Source organism: Crocuta crocuta, unplaced genomic scaffold, assembly GCF_008692635.1.
Source record: "Crocuta crocuta isolate KB4526 unplaced genomic scaffold, BGI_CrCroc_1.0 scaffold166, whole genome shotgun sequence".
In the NCBI taxonomy this organism is placed as follows: domain Eukaryota; kingdom Metazoa; phylum Chordata; class Mammalia; order Carnivora; family Hyaenidae; genus Crocuta; species Crocuta crocuta.
In genome coordinates, this window is record NW_027531018.1 from 1,374,081 (window position 1) to 1,395,626 (window position 21,546).

General features: G+C 42.7%; 1 protein-coding gene across 1 annotated transcript in view; it reads right to left on the reverse strand.

Annotated features, from left to right (window-relative positions):
• Positions 1–6: 6 nt before the first annotated feature.
• TMEM154 (transmembrane protein 154) overlaps positions 7–21,546 on the reverse strand; it is a 40,601-nt gene continuing 19,061 nt past the window's right edge. The window contains exons 2-8 of the mRNA XM_077770913.1: positions 19,692–19,961; positions 19,562–19,600; positions 15,213–15,287; positions 13,628–13,655; positions 12,312–12,397; positions 9,963–10,020; positions 7–580 (exon numbers count right to left, since the gene is read on the reverse strand). Of these exons, the coding sequence (XP_077627039.1) occupies positions 565–580; positions 9,963–10,020; positions 12,312–12,397; positions 13,628–13,655; positions 15,213–15,287; positions 19,562–19,600; positions 19,692–19,961 (572 nt within the window). The 3' untranslated portion in view covers positions 7–564. The remainder of the gene's footprint in view (positions 581–9,962; positions 10,021–12,311; positions 12,398–13,627; positions 13,656–15,212; positions 15,288–19,561; positions 19,601–19,691; positions 19,962–21,546) is intronic.

A 21,546-nucleotide genomic window follows, 5' to 3' on the forward strand; every position in this document is an offset into this window, starting at 1 on the left:
GGATGATGTATACAGTGAAACACACGCTTTGTTTGCTGTCTTTTCCATGATGTAACTTGCCTTGAGGAAAGTTCCTGCTGAATGCAGATGACCTATCAGAGGACTTGACTAATCAGAGGAAATTATCCAAAGCTAATTAGGTAACAAGGTGACCCAGAAGGAGGCCATATATAAACCAGCTTCCTGATTTAAATTCCAAGGAATGAAACAGAAAGGGAGCAAGGACCTAGAGTGTGGACGGAGTGAGTACAGGCAGCTAGAGGTTGGCGGAGAGGAGGGAACGGGCACTGAGGAGAGGGGAACACATCACGTGGCTTCTCCACCCTCAGAGGCCACCATGGACGGCAGCCAAGCCTCTTGCTAGTGCTTCTCAATCGTGCATTCTTCCAAGTACAGGTGATGGCATCGTTGGGGAGAGTGGGCGTTGGAAGGAACAGCAAAAGATTCTTGTGTCTGTGTTGATTTGAAATTAATTAAATTTGCATCTTCTTCATCCTCCGTTGGCAGGCTTGGCAGGCTCCCTCTGGGGCTGCTCCTCTTCGAAAACATTAGCACCATTCAGTTTCAGGATTCATTGTCACTGTAAAAAAAAAAAAGAAGAAGAAGAAGAAGAAGAAGAAAAAGAATAACAATGTATTTCCAAGAAGCTACTGAGAGCTGGTCACTCCACTATGGAGGTGACTCAAGAGAACATAAACAGTCAGGAAGCCAACAAGTGTCCAGCTTGCAATTTCTGAAACAAAGGTTGGTTTGGATTTTATATTTGAACCCTGAGGAGGAAATCCAGGAAAGCCAAGAAATAATCCCTAGCTCTTGCTCTAACGTCCCTCCCTAGTGCTGACGTGGAGAGAACCAGATGGAGTTGGGGGTCCTTCCCCCACTTTAATTAAATCTAATCCCATTCTCTATGAATAGATGCCAAATTGCCTTTTTTTTTTTCTTTTTAAAAAAATTTCCACATATTGTTTGTTTTCAGGAGTTTGCGGACCTGGCGGGTTTTCAAAAACTCATTTTGTTCATTTCCACAAAGGATCTGGAGGTGCCTTCTCAGTGTCATTTAGAACTCAATTGTTAGGCATCTTGGGGTGTGAATAGACATGAATTATGGACATAGTATTCGGACGTGACTGTGCTGGCTGGCTGATTTGTGCTTTTGCTTCTAACTTGGCTATCTTGGCCACGTATCTGGTGCTGCAGCTTTTCCCCGGTGAGACCATACCTTTACCCCCGTCTCCTAGAGAGCAGGCCACCCTACCTCTCCTCCTGCTTCTTTTTTTCAGTCTTGTATCCCATCACTCAAATTCCAGAACATCCTTACTTGAAGTGACCTTTGTGTCCAAGGAAATGCCTGAATGATAATAATCAACAGAACCTTGTACCTCCCTAGCTCACAGACATGAGGCTGCAACAGACTGTATTCTTCTCACTCATACGTCAGAGCTCTCCTGCTCAGGGAACCAGCGTGTGTTTCCAAAAAGATTTTGAAGCAATTTGGTAGACAAATGGGTAGACAGATAAATAGATCTGCCCATGAAAGGGGAGGGGAAAGGTAATGTGTATGGTTGTGTGTTTGTGTTGTGAAGACCGGGGGAAGAAGATGTGATAAGGCTGGACAGTTAGTGGGAAAGGAGGAGGAGGAGATGTGAACAAAAGTACAAATTCTATAGCAAAATTTATTTACTATGGAGAGCTAATGGAAAACTAAGAAAGTTTTTACCTGTGGAGCAGATGTAACAACACCTTTATTTAAAGTTAACCTGAACCACTCTTAAACTGGGCAAGGAGGTTCCATTTCTTGGAAATTGGGTGGTAGCAGGATATTATTTCTAAGCTCCAGGAGTTCATCTCTACAGAACAGAAGTCTGTGAATTGTGTGTTTTCCTTCTGTGGCCTTATCTGGAAATTTCAGCTCCCCTAAGCAGAGTGTAACACAAAGCTGAGTAGCAATGGGCACCAGCCCTCTTTTGTCCACAATGCTGATCTGCGTCCAGCTGTTATAACAGATGTGATTTTTTGAATTATGATAAAACCGATCCATAGCCTTTGTTGAAAAACTAATTACAAATAAGCAAAGCAAAAATACTAGCAGTCTTACTACAGTCAACATTTTGGGGTTCATTCTTCCAAACTTCCTTCCCTTGATATTGGCATACATGTTTTTTGTACAAAAGTGGAATCCCTATTAGGCATACTGTGCTATCATCTGCTTTGCTCACTCTCATTCACATGGAGACATCAGTCCTTGCTAATAAATATCCAATATATTTTTAGTGGCTACAGAGCATTTCATTCTCACCAGACCAAAAAGCATTTTCAAACTACATATCCTTACTGTTAAACATGTAGACCATTTCCAATCTTAAGTTTTTATTTAGTCTAAAAAAAATGCTACATCTTGACACACTTCCATTTGTTACCTTTGGGTAAATGTCTAGACGGGGAATTACCAGGTTAAAATGTGTATTCTTTTAAGGCTTGATCAACTCATTGTCAAATTACCCCCTTCCCTAGATATTTTGTACAATTTACCTTCTCCTTACACTTTCTTTAGCGAAATATCCTTTACCCCACACCCTTTCCAATACTGGATGTTATTACTTTCATTATTTTATTCATCCAATATGTAAAAATAGTATACTTACCTTTACTTTTTTATAATTACTGAGAAAAATAAACATTTTTAAAGCTCTATTGGTAATTTCAATTTCTTCTTTTACTAAATTGCTTATTGCTAATTTTTACTAATATTTAAAAGGGGATTATTATCTTTTTATTGGTTTGTGTCTTAAGAATCATAATTTTTATTTATTATATGTGTATTGCAAATACTTTCCCCCAGTTTTTATTTTCCTTCTCATTCTATTTATTGTGTTTTCTGAAGTACAGAAATTTAGAGTTTTTAATGTAGTTAAATCTGTGCTTTTCTGATATGGTTTCTGACTTGTGGGTCATGCTTTCAAACTAGTCTCCACCTCAAAGTTATAATAATATTTATCTATATTTTCCCTGGGTATTTTTCTTTTTTTAACATTTAAACTTACTTGGAGACTATTTTAATCTAAAGTGTAAGGCAGAGATCTAAATTTAAATTTTTAAAACAATTTTTAATGTTTATTTGTTTTTGAGAGAGACAGAGCATGAGTGGGGGAGGGGTAGAGAGTGAGGAAAACACAGAATCTGAACTAGCTGTCAGCACAGAGCCCAATACGGGGCTCAAACCCATGAACCGTGAGATCATGACCTGAGCCAAAGTCAGACATTTAACGACTGAGCCACCCAGGCACCCATAAATTTAAATTTTTACATAGTTCAGTCGTTCATTCAGGAACGTAGTACACCTCTGTTTTTAAAAATCTTTTATGTCCCTCAAAAAATTTTTGAACATTTTCTCTTTATATTACACCATGCAGTTTTTGGTTACGTTTATGACTATGTATTTCACACCTCTTGTTGCCTTTATATGGTAGTACTAATGCTCATACCTACTAACAGTGGCTCTTTTAGCACAGTAGGTAAGAGCACAGGGTCAGATGGCCAGAACTCGAACCAGGGCTCAGCCACTTCCTTGCTATGTGACCTTCGGCAAGTTGACCTTTCTTAGCCGAAGTTCCCTGTTCTCATCTGAAAACATGCATAATAATACCATGTACCATGTCGGGTTGTTGTAAAAGTAGGCAAACCAATGTAAGGAAGGCCCTATGCTGCATGCCTGACATACAAAGAACCTATGTTATTCTTATTTTGCAGATTCTAGCAAATGTGTGTTGGCGAAATACAAGCTTGAACATTGCTTCAAATACCTGAAGGCTTTAAGAAACCATCTTCCAAGACAAACTTCCCATTTCTGAGGAGAACGTACTTAAATGTGGTTTGTTTAGAACACTCTACTCGCGTTCTGAAGGCTTTGCCTGTGACACTGTCCACCAACCAGAGCTCGTTAACTTCACGCACCAAAGAGCACAGAAGCTCCCATATGGCGCTCGCCGGACAGTGAGCAGCGTGACAAGGTCCGCCGCACAAGACAGCCCCAAAGTGGGTACAAGTTGCTTCAGCCGTGGGACATCAGGTCGTTCCTAGTGTTGCAGATCTCACGTGCGAATGCTCACTGGCGGCGGCCCGGTGGCCGTCAGACCCGTGGGCAGCCAGCAGCCCGGGTTCCGCCCAGTCCCGGAGCCCGGAGCATTCTCTCGCTCGTGTTCATCCCTCTATTTAGTTAGGCGTGTTCCTTGCTGTCTTTGGGGCTATTTATCATCTCCATGAAATGATCAAATAAGCCCGGACGTTGTTCACTCTGGCAAATCCTGGAGTTCTGTTAAAAATATCTTGGCCAACTGCCACACGATCGCAACAAATAAAGTAAGTGATCCTGCCACAAACCTCTATCGCCTGCCTCCGTGGTAATTCCTGCCGGGTTCGTGTCTTGTCTACGGCAGTGGCATTAGTGAGGAATTTTTCTCAGAGTGTTATACGGATATTTTAAGAATGTGGGACAGCTTTCCTGAAGGCCTTTATAGTAACAGGCCTACAAACTGTAAAAACAAATCGAACTGATGAAAAAGCATCAATTTGTTATTTTTAAGAAAGCATTTAATTGCAATGCTTGCAGTTAAATGAGGACAGAGACAGCTCCTAACACCTTGTTTCCTAGCGGCCCCTGGGTTGCAGGTAGGATCAGAGAAGCCATCTTTGTTCTCCTGACCAGTTTATCTTCTAACAATCCCTCTTTATGACCGCAGCTAAGGTTTCTTAGCGCGAAGATGGCAATAAACCTACATTAAACCTTTCTCACATAATGACGCTCCCTAACTTAGTTTTGGGTAAGTCCAGAGCTCAGGCTAGCACAAAGTCACATAACAATTAGATCATGCTCCTTTTCTCTTCATCAGTGTAACATCCCTTCTCCTTCTGGAAAGAGGCCTGACCCCCTGGGGGAATTATAGAGGTCACACATCTGGCTAATATCACAGGCAGTCCTAAAATTCATCCAAGACACGTAGATCATGCCCACAGTAGACATAATCTAGGCCACTATTCAAGCAATGCTGTGTTTTATTAAACTTAGTAGTACATCTTCTCTCACCCACCACATGCTCATGTGAGTGCGCACACACACACACACCTGCATTTTAACAGTGCTATTTGAGGTTATCATACTGTGGGATTATAAGTGGTTACTTTGTCCCCCTCATATGTTACTTGGTATCCCTCATCATACAAAGCTCAGATTTGAGGGAAACCGGCTGGCACTTCATATACTTCCTATTCAATACTTGTTGAGTTTTAAATGACGTTTGACAGACTAGAAAGGAAAAGAGGAAAGAAACTCACAAAGGAAATAACTGGAGGTAGTCAGAGATTTATTGAGCAGAGAGGCCAAAAGAGTTCACCAAAACCGCTGTTTTCTTGCAAGTAATGGTTTGATCTTTTCAGTGAATACATGGGATGAGGGATACATCTTCTGCCAAATACTTTCACGTACCAGCCTCATGGTGGCTGCCTTTCTTGCTGCTGTGTGTTCCTTGTTTTTTTTTTCTTTCTATCTCTAATCTGTCTCTTAATTTATGGAATATCTCATTTTAACTAATTAATAAATGAAAATGCAGTTTTAAGAGAAATACTGAACTTTATCATAAACTTGCTGTGTAAATTGGACAAATCACTTAACATCTCGGAGTTCCAGGCTTACTCATACAGATTATTTCATTTTTAACCGGTTGAACTGGCATGATGTAGACAATTCCAGGCACTGTCTGGCATCAGGTGTTCATATTAGGTGTTCAGTAAATATATTTTGTAAAATTATATCAACAATCATACTTTTCTTTAAAAAAAGGTTAAGAGAAGAGAGGAAACAGGAAGAAATTGACAAAATTCTTTATTAAACTAAGCTGGATTTTCCTGAAAAATATTGAAGTGATCCATTTTTATGTCATTGAGCTTAGACATGAATCATAAAATAAACAATAGAATTATTACAAAACCAGAACAGGCATGCTGTTATTTACCCTGTAACTAGTTAATTTCCTAGGTGATAGTACTAAGGCATCTGGTATATATAAAATGCTATACAAATGTCTTATTATTTTTGTTATTAACGAGCTTTCAAAATTATACATCTACTTGAATGAAACCAAATCGATTTTCTCCCTAGTCTTTCGCTACTCAATATAAACTCATCACTGTGGCCAGTTGGCATAAAGGAAAGAAGATGGACACTTGGCTATTATTTGCAGTTCCTTTTCCGTGGTTATTCAGCTAAGCTTGCAGAGACAGAACACCATGCTTGCAGGAAATTGTCTAAGTATGAACGCTTCGGGAAGAAAGGACAGGCTGGCTAGACCTTCAGCACTATGATGAAAGGGATTCTCTCCTTCCTGTTGTTACCACTCCTTAGCGCCATTCAGGAAGGTGCTGGGAGGGTAGGGGTAGACAATAAGGGAGTGCATTCTTTACAGAGAATTTAAACAATAATGAAACCAGCTCGATAGATCTGCTTTTTGTTATCGGCATGTGCTGGCAAACATTAACAGTGTCAGTGATGAAATTCTTTTCAACCCTAGGGCAGACCTCTCCCACAGCCTTGCCACACCACCTAGCCACTATTCTACTACTACTATTCCCACTACCTCTTACACTGCCTAGCACAGAACCAATATGAATTAAGAGGAAAATGCTAAGGAAATAAGAATATAAAACCCTCCCTCCTCCACAATTCTTTGGTTGTCTTTTCTTATGGATTTTTTAAAGATACAAACACCGTAGTATAAACTTCCTATAATGCTTTGTATGTCTCTGGCATTTATTAAAACCTGTGCTAAATTTTAGATTCCACAGCATAAAAGAAAATGTCCATTCAATGAGGACAGGGCAAAGTAATGGACAATGGCTTGCCAATAAGATACGAGGGGAAAGTTCTGAAAGGCTGGAGATTATGGACCCTAACAAGAAAAGTCTTTTTACCCAGGGAGGTGCATTAAGTGTAGGATGGTGACCAGATCACTCTTTTTTCCAGAAGTACATGGACTTTATGCCTAAGAGGTTCTGTATCAGGGTGTCTTTCCAGCATCAACAAGGACTGAGCCTTTTAAATAGAGTCCAGAAGCCCAAGTTTAGCAAGAGGATGGAGAAGTGTGTTTTCTACTAAGTTCCATCGTCAGTGACTGTTCTATGCTTTCTGAAGCATTACAGTCACTTGTACACCTCTTACATGGTAGAGGAAGGATGAATCACAGAGGTAAAAGTCAACTGGGAACTTTGGGGGTAATGATGTATCAGAGTAGGTTAACCGATTGTGACAAATGCACTGTTGTGGTGTCGGATGCCAATAGCCAGGGAGGCTGTGCATGTGGAGGTAGGGGGTGTACTGGAACTCTCTGTACTTTCTGTTCCATTTTGCTGTAAACCTAAAAGTGCTCTAAAATATAAAGCCTTTAAAAAAAAATGCCCCAGGGGCGCCTGGGTGGCTCAGTTGGTTAGGCGTCTGACTTCGGCCCAGGTCATGATCTCACAGTTCATGGGTTTGAGCCCCGCGTCGGGCTCTGTGCTGACTGCCAGCTCAGAGCCTGGGGCCTGCTTCATATTCTTTGTCTCCCTCTCTCTCTGACCCTCCCCTGTTCATGCTGTCTCTCTTTCTCTCAGAAGTAAATAAAACGTTAAAAAATTAAAAAAAAAAAATGCCCCAACCAGTACTGTGGATGGGCCTGGGCCTTTGGACACAGGTTCACCAGCCCAAAAGGCAGCCAATTTATGTACATCAATTTTAAGTTAATAATAAGAGTACCAATACTTATTGAGAGTTTCTTTTGTGGCAGGCCTTGTTCTGCCTGTATCTTTCTGACTTTTAGTGACTAAATATTAGATTTGCTTTACGATATTTTACTACTCTTTGCAGCAGTCGGAAAGTATCTATGGCACCAAAGCCTTGGGGCTTGCCATTGCTGATTCTTTTTTTTTTTTTTTTTTTTTAATGTTTTATTTATTTCTAGGAGAGAGAGAGAGAGAGACAGCGTGAGCAGGGGAGGGTCAGGGAGAGAGGGAGTCACAGACTGAAACAGGCTCCAGGCTCCGAGCTGGCAGTCAGCACAGAGCCCGACGCGGGGCTCGAACCCACGAACCGCGAGATCATGACCTAAGCGAAAGTCGGACGCTTAACCGACTAAGCCACCCAGGCGCCCCCATTGCTGATTCTTAATGCTGGTGCTGGCTTTACTGAGGGGGAGTGAGGTAAGGCCTGACGGTTGTCCTGTGAATTAAAGCCAGATAGTTCTGGACCAACAGAGGAATATAGACATTCCCCTTAAAAAAAAAAAAAAGGTTAGCATAAAGAAGCTCTCCAAATAGGTTAAGGCTTTTTGTCCTACAGGCAGAAATGACCTGGACCTTATCTCAAAGCCCAACCTTTCAATATTTCAAAAATGTGATTTCTAAGATGCTTTCACAACCATACAGTTCTCAAACATTAAGTTTCTTCTATGTTGCCAACAATTTCAAAAATCAAGAGGCAGTCGTCTGAAAACCACCAGTGTTCCACATGACTTGCAGGTGCCCATCAGAAATACAGTCATAAGATATTTATAGGGTTTTGGTGGCGATCTGAGCCATGTGCTGAACATACACGGTGACTTATTTTTAGGTAAGATTAAAATGCAGAGAAAATATTCCTTTGTAATCTCCTTTGTGATGCTCCCGTTAGCATTTCTTCCTCTCATCTACTTGTTAATACCTGGTACCTCATTTACATAGGATAGAGTTTTTTCTGAACCAGCGATGAATTTTTAACATGCAAGTACCTGGACAGGTAACACTGACTAAAATCTTCAATAAGAAGTGGGCCTCCGAATCAGAGCTGAGGTTTACCTCAGTAAGACTGTAGGGGCGTGATGTGTGAGATGAAGGGTGATGACCTTTCGGATAAGGTTTAAGGGAAGGTGCAGAATAAGGGTCCAGAAGACAAACATCTGACTGCCCTGATCGCCGTCTGCTATCAGTCTTTCCCTGCAAGGCTCCAGCCTCAGGGACTGCCCGTGACAAGTGTCTACACTCTGGAAACATTTAAGATGACAGGCACAAGACCTCTGGTTAACATGGAGGGAGAGAAGATGGGTGGTATTTACTATGCTCTGAAAGTTTATTCTATTTATTCCAACAGAAATGTAAAGTCTCAGTCACGGGCTCAGGCAAGTTCTCTACTCACTGATCACCTCTGAGTCACCTCTACCAACAATTTGGTGCCCCCAAAATCACAGCGCCGCTGTGTGGAACAAGTCCCCACGTTGCTGAATCATCAATCCTTTCTCCTGCGACATTTCCCACATCCTGACCAAACAGTTCTCTGATCAAAAATACCCCAAGCGTGATCATTTTCTGATCATATCCTCAGAAAAGAGAGCAAAATTTAAGCAAGACTGTGGTGTGCTGCTTAATAGAAATTTTCTGTCAAGCAGAGCCACCTAGTGGTAGAACAGAATATGTTTCTTAAATTCTCATTTAATTTCTCTCTTAACGACAACTTAATCCAGGTGGGGTTTTGTTTTGTTTTGTTTTGCTTTGTTTTTTATATGTTCATTTTGCCCACTCATATTTACAGTTTTCCTCTGTAAGTCTGTCACTTCCATCTGTTTTCCTTACCAAACATCTATTCATCCAAGGTAAACAAACCTATAGTTCATTATAATTGGAAAGTTTTATGGCTAAAACAGAAGTCGACTCAACAGTATCTCTTCAGAAGGGCAAGAAAATGCCAATACTAATTTACTTCAAAAGATAGAGTCATTAGGATATTTACTTTGTACTTTCTATTTGCAATAGCTCACATTTTCTTTTCTCCACACTACACATATGTATGCCCATGTAAATTGTCACATAAAATTTATAGGTGCAGAGACGGTAAGCGAAAGTGCTCTACCGTGGTCTCCAATCCCCTCCCCCATACACATATAATCAATGACAGAAATTAGAAGTACCTTGGGTTGTGGTTTGATTCCTTTTCTTCCTTTAAAGTAGGTAAACATTCACAGTCAGCTAGGACAGAATATAAGTAAACTCATTGTTAATCACCCAAATTCTATTTTCTACCCACAAAACTCGTACATTTGAGCACCACATTTCCCTGCTCTGTCTGGTTACTTGTACAGAAATGGTCTCACTAGGGAGCTCTAGAGGTTAAAAGATTAATGATGGCAAGGCTCTTGAAATGGAAAAAAAGCGTTAGTAGCACAGATACAAGACTTCAACATGCCTCTGGCCCTGTTGGAAAGGGCACAATTCATCACTGCTTGGTTATTCAGTCCCTGAAGAGCCCCACTCTTGCTCCAAAAGCTAGAATCTGCATGTTTCAGGTTTGACACTGGAATAAAATAGCTGTACCGGAGGTCCTGATGTGCCTGCAGACTGATTTCAGTCAGGATGCACGATCGAAAAGCAGTAAGTAAGCTGAGGAACAACTAACCTTCTGAAAGTCATCAGAGTTCTCTCCTATCATCTGACAGTTAGTTTTAAGGAAAAACAAAACCCATCGACTCCATCACCTATGTGTCAAAATAACTCTCCGCTGTAGTTATGAAATAGAAATGCCTTTTTCTGGGTTTCTGGTTTTGTGAGTGTTATGGGATCCTGATATATTGTAGTAATCTCAGATATGAAAGGAAAGATGTCAAATTATTAAGAGAGGTTGTCTTTGGGTGGTGTAATTTTTTCTTCTTTCTCCTTTTTTTTTTTGCATTTTCCAAATTATTATGTATGTACAAACAACAAAATGAAACTGCCTTAAGGATTAGCTCAGTGACCCGCCCCTGTCCTCAGATGCTTTACAGAGCCATTCTTGCTTCAGTATTGGGCTATGAAAAACTGTGCTGTTCAAAATTGTACAAGTTTATTGAATGGTTCTAATCTTTGGGAAAGCTTATGTTGATAAGCCTCTGGTACAATAATTCTAATAACAGGTCTCTGGACTTGGGGGCTTCACTATCGTTGAATCTGACAGACCCCAGGGTATTTTTTAAAGTTGAATGCTAAAAGTACAAATGATATGATAATATAAATAGAGGATTTTATGAATATAACCTGAGTGTTAAAAATCATTTATTGACTTTTATAGGAATTTTAAAAGGGAAAAACTAACTACCACCTTTTTTACTTTTTATTTATTTACAAACAATTTTTTTAATGTTTATTTATTTTTGAGAGAGTCAGAGAGACAGAACATGAGCAAGGGAAGGACAGGGAGAGGGAGACACAGAATCTGAAGCAGGCTCCAGGCTCTAAGCTGTCAGCACAGAGCCCGATGCAGGGCTCGAACTCACAAACCGTGAGATCGTGATCTGAGCTGAAGTCGGATGCTTAACCAACTGAGCCACCCAGGTTCAGTGCTACCATCTTTTTCAAAATCCAAATATTGATTTAATGAAAAGTAAGGAACACATACAGCAATTACTGCCAGGTATCAATTAGGAAATAAGTTATATTGCTATGTGTTTTAGTGTTGTCCTATAGAACTTTGTTTAGTGATGGAAACGTTCTAGATTTGTGCTGTATAACACAGTAGCTATGCGTCCCAAGTGGCTACTGAGCACTCGCAATGTGGCAAGTGTGACTGAAGAACAAAATTTTTAACTTTATTTAATTTTTTAAATTTTAATTTAAATAGCCACATCTGACTGGCATTTATTGCACTGAACAGCACTGATGTATGTAAATTATATGTGGCAAAGTTTTGTATCCATATACAGATTAAAATCATAAATCTCTAAATTCTACAGTAGGTAAGGTAATGCCAGATGCTAGCTTTTTCCAGATAATTTGGACCCAGAGAGCTCCTTGTTTGAAAAAAAAAAAAAATCTTCTTCTTGAAAAAGGCTGTTGGAAAAGATTGTACAAAAGTAAAAACAAATGGCAGCGTGTGATGCAGTAATTAAACTGAGTCTTTTTTTTTAATGTGTATTTACTTGAGAGAGAGAGAGAGAGCACAAGTAGGGGAGAGCAGAGAAAGAGAGAGAGAGAGAGAGAGAGAATCACAAGCAGGCTCACTGCTATGAGCACAGAGCTTGTGGTAGGGCTCGATCCCATAAAGTGTGAGATCATGACCTGAGCTGAAATCAAGAGTTGGACACTTAACCAACTCAGCCACCTGGGCACCCCTTAAACTGAATCCTTAAGGATAGCCAGACCCAAGCTGATTACCTGCACGCTCCAGATCTAATGCAGATTGGGCTCATACCATCACATTCCAGGATTTACGGGGCATTTATAAAACCCTTGCTTGCAACCTTCACATACCAGAGAGGACAGAAAAAACAACTTTAGGTTACCCGTACCATTTCTATTCATGCTGTTCATCCACTTGTCAAGCTCTTCCATTTCAATTTCCATAACAGAGGGTGTGTCTTCCTCAAAAATGGGGCTAGAGGAGAACAGAAACAAACAGAAGTGTGGTGGGCCGAGTTTCATTTTGGGGAAGCCCAGAAGGTTGACTGGGGAAAAGGCGAGCTGGATTTGTTGTGTGACCCTCCATGGCAGATTGTGGCTTTGCCCTGTTCACCAAACTCTAAGAGGGAGAAAGGCTCGATCTACAATCAACTTTCATCTATCACTGATCCAATGATGGAAGGCGCAGAACGCAGCTCTTGGGCTGCAAGGGAGCCCAGGAGACTCTAACTGCTTCCCTGAAGGTGCCATCTTGAGCTGTCAGACTTCTACCATGAGGTTCCCCTGGGGAGTTGCCCTGTTTAGCATGTTAGCCTTGCTTAATTTCACTTCCCTTTCCTTGTGGTTTCCGACCTGTGCCCTGGGTCAAGAGGCCACTGTGGATAGGCTGCTTTTATCACCTCTCCTTTCATTCCCAGGCTTTTCAGACATAGAGAAATGAAAGTCATTGTTTTCAGAAAGCCATTGCCCTCAGAGCACACAGTTATGGGAAAGAAGCCCCTGGTAGATGGCGTTAGGGAGGAGACCACCAGCTCTGGGGTGTGAAAGGAAGGCTTGTAGAGGGGCCCGGGTGTGAGACGAGGGTGTGAAGAGGAAGCCAGCAAAGTGTATAAACAAGCAAGGTTGCTAAGGGGAAAGCGGGAGGAGATGGTGACATCTGCCCGGAACACTCTTCTGGTGGAATCTTGTTCTCTCTCTCTTTGCCCGCTCCCCGCTCCATCCCTCCTTCCTCTCCCCTTCCATTCCTCTTCTCCCTCCTGCCTCGCTGCGATTCTGCAGCATGAACTTTATTCTTCTACCAGGGCTCCCCTTTCCTACCAGGGAATGTTATCTTTCCTGGTGATAAAATTTTTTATGAGAATAAATGAACCAACGTCCTTGAAATACACCCAGGGTCAGAATATTTAACTACGATGCATTTGGAACTGGTAGCAGTCAAAAAAGATTTTTTTTTTTCTGAAGCGGACCCTGTTCTTCACCCAGAACCCCCACTGAAATGAGGTCGGGAGACAGGTGCATTCCCCCCCACCCCCCGCTGCCTGCCCAACCGCAGGCTGCTAAGGGCCCTCTCCTGGGGCCCAGGAACCAAGAGAACACTCAAGGGTGTCAGAACAAAAACTCTTAAAAAGGCAATGGCTCTCTCATCTACTCCTCTCCGGGATATACTTGTCTACACTGAGCTGGGTGGGGGGCAGCAGCAACTTACACTTTCATGTTCTCACTTCCCAGTTCATCTAAAGAGAATAGATATAAAGGTCATGTTAGCTTTCATTGTCTAGAACAACTTTTTAGTTCAACAACAGCTAAAATCTCCTTTATAAAGACAAGAGACGACTCTGAGTAAAGTCAAACATGCACCATATTGAAATGAGGTCCTAATTTACCACATGAAATCTGGTTTTTTTTTTAAGATATGATGGTTCTCTGAGAGTGTTGACTTCAAATCAGATGTTTCTCCCTTTTTTTTTTTAATGTTTTATTTATTTCTGAGAGAGAGAGAGAGAGCGCGCGTGAGCAGGGGAGGCTCAGAGAGAGAAGGAGACACAGAATCTGAAGCAGGCTCCGGGCTCTGAGCTAGCTGCCAGCACAGAGCCCGACACGGGGCTCGAACCCACGAACTGTGTGATCGTGACCTGAGCCGAAGTCAGACGCTTAACCGACTGAGCCACCCAGGCGCCCCTCAGTTTTTATTTTCTTTAATCCATATGAAGAAGAAAACAGTGGCAATGGGAAGCAAGGGAGAGTCGGGCAAGAGGGACTGTTCCTTGGCCCCTTACCCCAACATGTCCCAGTTCAACACACTGCTGCTGTATCTCCATGTGACACACTGAGCCCAACACTGTGCCTTGTCCCAGGGCAGGTGGTGAGGTATTCCATAAGGACTCCCCTTGGAACTCTGCTCTCTCCCCTGCTGCTTGCATGGCTGGACCCCGCACACCCTTCTGGTCTCAGCTTATACTCTCTCCTCAAGGAGCACCCCCCCCACTTCCTATCTCTGAAGTAGGGCCCACCTTTCCAGTCATCCCCCAGCTCAGCACCTTGCTAGCTTCCTCATGGCATTTGCCACACTTGTCATTGATCAGTCCACCTGCGTAATTTTGTCTATGGCTCCCACTAAAACATAGTATCAGAAGGCCAGAGACCATGTCTGTCTTGTGGTCCCGCTACCCCCCACCTCCCATCCAGCTAGCATAGTACCTGGCAAACACCCGGTAAATGTGCATTGAATAAATGAGCAGGTCTTTATCTGGATGGTCTAACGTGGGTTAAATTCACGTCCAACGTTTTGGACTTAGCAATGTCGTAAAAGTGAAGCTTTAAGCAAACTTGCTTTTTGTTGCTGTGTTTGAAGGGACAACCAGGCAACAGTTTGTCAAATGCCCATCAGACTCCGGATGAACATGTGGCAAGAATCAGAGCCTTATTCCCCAGCTCAAGCTTCGTTTTGCTTGGCAGGGGAACCTATGCATCCAGAGAAGAGAGGCAATGTCAAGCGAGTGGATAGCATAGGCCCACGGCAGCTGTCGCGGTGTGAAAACCACTGAGAAGCAAACCACGTGATAGAAGTCCACCAAATGGTCAGATGGTCCTGGTCCTTGGCAATTGATGGTCTCTTTGCCTGGTCTGCAGAAACGCGGTCCCCATGGAGGAAACACAACCAGCAGGCACCTGGGACTGAGCCTCTGGCAGCTGGGAGCCACTTTAATTTCCTGTGGGTTGGCAAGCTTTCACGGCATTGCCGATCCAGGAAAGCTGGGCACAGATGGAAGTTTCGAGCCTCCACCGCTTACCTTCCAGGGCCTGTGGGTTATATCTTTCTGCCTCCTGATGCCGAAGCTTCCTGCAAGTGCTTGACTCCTCAGACACTTAGATTGGGGAAAGGAGAGTATGTTCATCTCATATTTTATCTGTGTATATTTTTCAGCTAAAATTCACATGCTATTTCCCTAAAGGATTTTACTATAAATAAAGCCCCTACACACTGAACCTCCGCTACAGGTGACCCATAACGATCCCCTGTTTGGTCACTCCCTCTCCTTCCTTCCCCCTCTTTCCCTGCTTAGTAAACCTCCCCCAACTAATTTCTCAGAGAGCAGGTGGCCCCACAGCCCGACTGTAGAGGGCATGGATTTATCTTTATAATTTGAGCGCCCGCAGGCTTTGCGGTGAACGAAGGCTAACCTTGCATGCAGGCGATGGAAAAGTTTAAAACCCCATTACAAAAGTGCTCCAGATGCACCGAACGTGAAGCTCCTGGAATCATTTTTCAAACAGAGCAAAAAGCCTTCTGTGGCCCCGTCTCCCCTGCTCCGAGACCATTACCCCTGCCCCAGCCACCATGGCAACAGAAAAACATCGGGAGAGCACACCAGAGCCGAGCATTAAACCGCGAGGGAGACCAATTACACGCCCTCAGCGATCAGGCCCTGTCTGCTCCACTCCACCTGGCCTATATCTCTTTATTAATAGCCATCTACTCCCTTTGCAACCGGAGGGCAAATGCACCTCTTACACAGCCCCCCGCCTGCACTCGATTCCATTTTCCCTCCTACGGCCCTTCCATTGCTTACCCTTCTACCCATTTAGTCCTGTGCCCGCGGTTCCCAGTCACACCCACTCAGCCTGATCATGCCCCCACTGTCCGCCACCCTCCTCTGTGTACCTCAGATGGTGGCATCGCTGGGGTGAGGGGTTGAGGGCGGGAGCCCCACGGGAGAGCGGCTCATTTATCTTTTTTCCATGCTGAGCACTGAGCAAGAGACAGAGTCTCTTTCTGGAGATTTACTGAGCAGACCCAGGTGTCATGTAGCCACAGCCTGGTTAAAGGGATGCTTTACCGCCAGCTGTTTTCCCTGCAGCTGTCTCAGAGAGGCACAGCGCATGGAAACACTTAATAAATGTTAAATAATAACAACTGCAAATTTAATGCCTGCAGGTCTAGGAAGAATGGTAACAGAACATCAGGTTACTACATAGCATTTCCTTTTTCCTGGACTGGAAATGGACAGACAGGCCCAAAGAAAAAAACGTAATTTTCAATCAGAAAAAAAGTTCTTTCTCTTTTTTTTTCAATGTTTTTTATGTTTATCTATTCTGAGAGAGAGCGAGCGAGCAAGAGAGCAGGGGAGGGGCGGGGAGAGAAGGAGAGAGAGAATCCCAAGCGGTCTCCAAGCTCACAGCGCAGAGCCTGACGTGGGGTTCAAGCCCACCAACCACGAGATCATGGCCCGAGCAGAAATCAAGAGTCAGACGCTCACCTGACTGAGCCACCCAGGCGCCCCCAAGAACCGTTCTTTCTAAATGTGTTGGCAAGGCGCTTCCCAGTGGTCAAACTGGTGCAGAGGAGCATACCGGGCTCTATTCAGGTGGGGGAAATACCAAGGTGTCTGACTTTCTAAGCGGACATCATCCGTGCCCGCCCACAAAACGTTGTTTTGAATACTTGCCAAGCAAACTGCTGGTCTGACCCAGTATGACAGTTTTATTTTTCCTGGAAAAATATTTGAGTAACATTTTGTTAACTTAAATATTCTCCTTTTATTGATTTGTGTTATAATGTTGCATTATATGAATAGGAGACTTCAGCGGACAGTAGTTGTTAACCTTCTAGCATTTACTTTGTTTGAAGAGACATCCATCGGTTAAGCAGTTAACCGTCTGTATCTACACCAAAGGAGTGACTGGTAAAAGAAAATATTTAAATAAAGCTCTATCAAAACTTGTGATTAGCAATTGTTTTGACATTTCAAGACATCTGTGTTTCTCTCTCTCTCTCTCTCTTTCTTTCTTTCTTAAGATTATTTCTTTATTCTGAGACAGAGACAGCACGAATCAGGAAGGGGCAGAGAGAGAGCGAGAGAGAGAATCCCAAGCAGGCTCCCCACTGTCAGTGCAGAACCCGATGTGGGGCTCAAACTCATGCAACCGTGAGATCATAACCTGAGCCGAAACCAAGAGTCAGATGCTTAACCTACTGAGCCACCCAGGTGCCCCTGTGTTGTGTCCTCTTAAAGTGAGGCATATTTAAACCAAAAAGAATGTGTCAATTGGTATTAAGAATAAGTTGCAAATTGGTCTTTATCTCTGAGAATAGGTATTCTTTAAAAAAAAAAAGTTCTAACATTGTTTTATTAACTCATTCATCTGACAAACACCTATTGAGCAGCTAATAAATGTGTTGGGCTAGACACTGTGTTAGGTAAAAGGGATAATCATACTAATAAGCTAACACAATATGCCAGCTACTCTTTCTACTAAGTGATTTACATACATGAATCCATTTAATTCTCATGCGGTCTCTGTCAGCTAGGTGTCGAATTTGCCCATTTGCAGATGTGGAAACTGAATCGAAGAAGTCAGAGAGCTAAGAAAAACACCAACAGGGTGGTGTGGTTCCAAAGTCCATACTCTAACCTCGATGTCATATTATTAAACAAGATAAACAAGTTCTTGATTCTCTTGGGCCTTAAAGAGAACATCACCTAGTAAGAAAGACCAAAAACTAAAAATAAAAAAAGAAGACAAGACATCAACTTATGCCAATGTAAATACTGTGCACGTAAGTGTGAACACAGTCTGTAAGAGCACAGAAGAGGTGGTGACTAATTTTGCCCGGGGAGTGATTACTCAAGGCTTCATAAAAGAACTGGGTATTGAATAGTAGGGTGGAAATTTGCGGACAAGAAGGAAATCTCAAACAGCAGAATAATGTCAACCAGGCATGTAAGCATCATGGAATGGTAAGCCACACTCTGGGAACAGCGAACACTTCAAATGTGGGTCCTGTGCAGGACGTACGAGCCACATCTGAGAATGAGGCCAGTTCTTGGTCATGAATGGCTTTTGAGCTCTGAGATTCTCACAACGAAGTTCAATCATAAATCCCTTTCTGTATTTAGAGCCTGAGAGCATGCACGTTTGGCGGGACACCCGCATCCTCCCCCCAAACCCCATGGCATCATTGGGTATGACTGGCTGCCAGACTATGGTTTACACAGGAAATTCTTACTTTCCCCAAAGTCACGAAAATGGGGTCCAGACAGCACTGTTTGCTTTATCTTTTCCTTTAGCTCACAGAGGAGCTCCCATGTGACCGCTGTTACTAGGTCACCGTGAAATTTCAAGCAGTGGAGAAACATGTGTATTTCCTACTCCCTTGGAATCTGTTATATTGGCCCCCGCCAACAAAGGTAATGCACATCAGTGCTTCTTCCCCAGTTCACATTTGCCACACCTGCTGGCATAATGGAAAATAACCATTTATAGCTCCTGCCACAACCTCACAGCCTCTTCTGGTGCGAGGACAGTGAGCAAGACCCACAGGCCAAGAGCATGATCTCGAAGCCAGAGGTGCCCCATTCGTGAGTGTGAGGGAGAGACAGTGAGTGCTGTCTGCACCTATCAATATGGAACTGATTAGGGATGGTCTCATCCCTTGAGTGATTTTTGGAATAACGAAAGGCTTCAGCTTAAAAATCTAATTGGGGTCCTTTTTACCAGCACGAGCCAAAAGTACTCAGGTCTCCTTTGGGCTTAGAACCACCGTGGCACCTAGTATGTGTCGCTCCAAGAATTGGAATGGAGTAGCCCTGGAGTGTATCTCTGACCTCGGGAATTCTCCATCAGGTTGCTTTCAGATTGATGACGGTAATCTTTAGCCAATTAGGAATTTCATACAAAAGTTAGCATAGCCTTAAGGAGAATAAGAACGATGCTTTACTCGGGCCTTTACACAATCAAATTAGGCTGTGGCGTGGAGGAGAAAACAGTATCTTGGCCAGAAATATACACGGGAGAATCCCCTTCTTGTGGAGATGAGCCCAAGTTCTCTCAGCGTCCCCATCCTCAACCCCAATCTGACCCACTGCTTTGCCAGCTCAATCATTTCCTCCAACTCAGGGAATGTTACATGGGCCCACTGGCCAGCCTCACCCAGGCCCTCGTCTGGGTGAAGCACAGAGATGGCAATTGTGTGTTTTAAATTGCAGTAGAGGCTGGAGCCGCCCTCTGTTTGAAAAACAAGGGAATATTCACCCCTTGCTATTTTATGTAGCCCTGGTTGCTTAACTTTAAAACCTCTCCGTTCCTTTTCCTCCCCCATCCCCAGCTCCAGACAGGCATTAATTAGGATCATACTCACGTGTCTGTAAGGCAGTCTGAGATCCTTGGATAGAAGGCTCTGCGTAAAAGCAGAAAGTGTTTTTGCTTTATTGATTGCTCATTAACGCGTGAAGCAATTGTCTGGAAATGGGAACACACAGAATACTTACCTTGTTTAGTTCTTTTCCTTTTATAGCGTGATACAAGGATCACCACTGATACAAATAGGAGGGCCAATAAAATCAGCGGGATCAACACCATTAATATAAACTCTAACTGATCTGCATCCTCCTCAATGTAGGTAAAATTTGTGGTTACAATGAATGTTTCTGCGGTCACTGAAGTGAACTGTGCTGTGGTCATCTGAATATGAGAGTCTTCATGCTGGTCTTCCAGTTCCAGGGCTCTATCTGCTGACTGCTCTGACTCCTCAAAAAACCCTAAGGGAACATACACAAAATTGAGATTGCCATGGAGACAAAGCTAGTATGTTACATTTTCAATGATTTTTACATTTATCCTACATGCATCCAGTGGTAAACTTGATCTACTGCACTTGGTCATCTGGTTCACTGTGACACAGTATTGATTTAACATAAATGGAGCTCCAGCTGGGAGTATATTGAACATGGAATCAGACAGAACCCAGAGACAAACCTCCCACTGATACAGGCTGTTTGGCCTTGACCAGAGACTTCAGACACAAAGGGCGTTGAGAAGCTTTGTTATGTCAAGGGTGATATTCCAGCACATCTCTAGAGGGTATCATGCTATTTCCATAACATTTCTGGATAAATTGAAATTCATGTTTCCTGAAAGTTAACTACTTGCCACACCACACTGAAGTGTGCGTGCTGTCCTAATTTTTCATCAAAGGTTACCTATCAGTGTGGAAGAATTCTTGGAAACTGGGGAGGTTGATTAGATTTCAGCATCAGGTCTCACGTTCTGCAGAGAATGGAGTCCCTGAGATTATCTGCCAGAAGTCTTCCTGAATTCTAAATAAAAACACCACGTGAATTTCATCTGTAAAGGGAAATTCTCAAGGGGGAAGTTCCCTTAGAGACTAAGGAAACTGCACCAATATTTAAATATAGTTAATAAAAAGCGTCTTTGCCTAGAATAGAAAGCACTTTCCCTATTAAGAAGCTATAAACAAGCTTATTTTCTTTGAATTTCAGATTGTGTTGAAAAACTGTCCTGGGGCTCATCACAGGACAGGGAAGGACTATTGGCCTGATGACTGTCTGACAAATCTTTCCTCACCAGGCTGTGTAGTGATCAGAGTAAAGCAAGCCAAAGGTTTTCATCCTACTATGCCATAATGTTGCCTGTCATTCAAATGGGGCCCATCGAGGAAAAGAGCAAGAGTTTAGGGTAGAGAAAAATTATCAATTAAATGACTTATGTGAACATTCTTTCTAAGTGAAAGGTGCTCTGCAAACAGAAAAGCCAGCTGCTTTAGGCCATCCTCTGTTAGTGAATAACAGAGCCAACTCCATACCTTATCTGTTTGCATGACTGAATGACAATGAACGCCTCTGATTTAATTTATAAAACTATGTTTGATCACAATCTAATTTTTTGTTTGGCTCTATAGACGAAGCTTTCCATTTCCTCCGAGAACAGGGAATCCACTTAATAATCACATTGGTAAATGCCACCAGAATCGATTACAAACTACAGAGTATAACTAGCTGGTGTTCCTCATGTGTTTATGCCAAGAGCAGGATTTTATTTTTACTATTTTTTTAAGTTTATTTATTTTGTGGCTCCTGCCACTATTTCTGGCTAACCTTTATAGAGAATTTACTAAGCCAAATCCTGTGCTCTGTCTTTTACCCAGATTATCTCATTTCGTCCTCACCATTTTTTCAGATAGAAACTGGGGCAAAGAGGTCACACTGCAGTTGCACTGCATGCCCATGATCACACAGCTATCGTGGAGGAGGATTTGAACCCAAGAGGGCCAACCATTGAAACCGAGCCTCGAAATCCACACAATATTTTCCCTCTGATAAGACG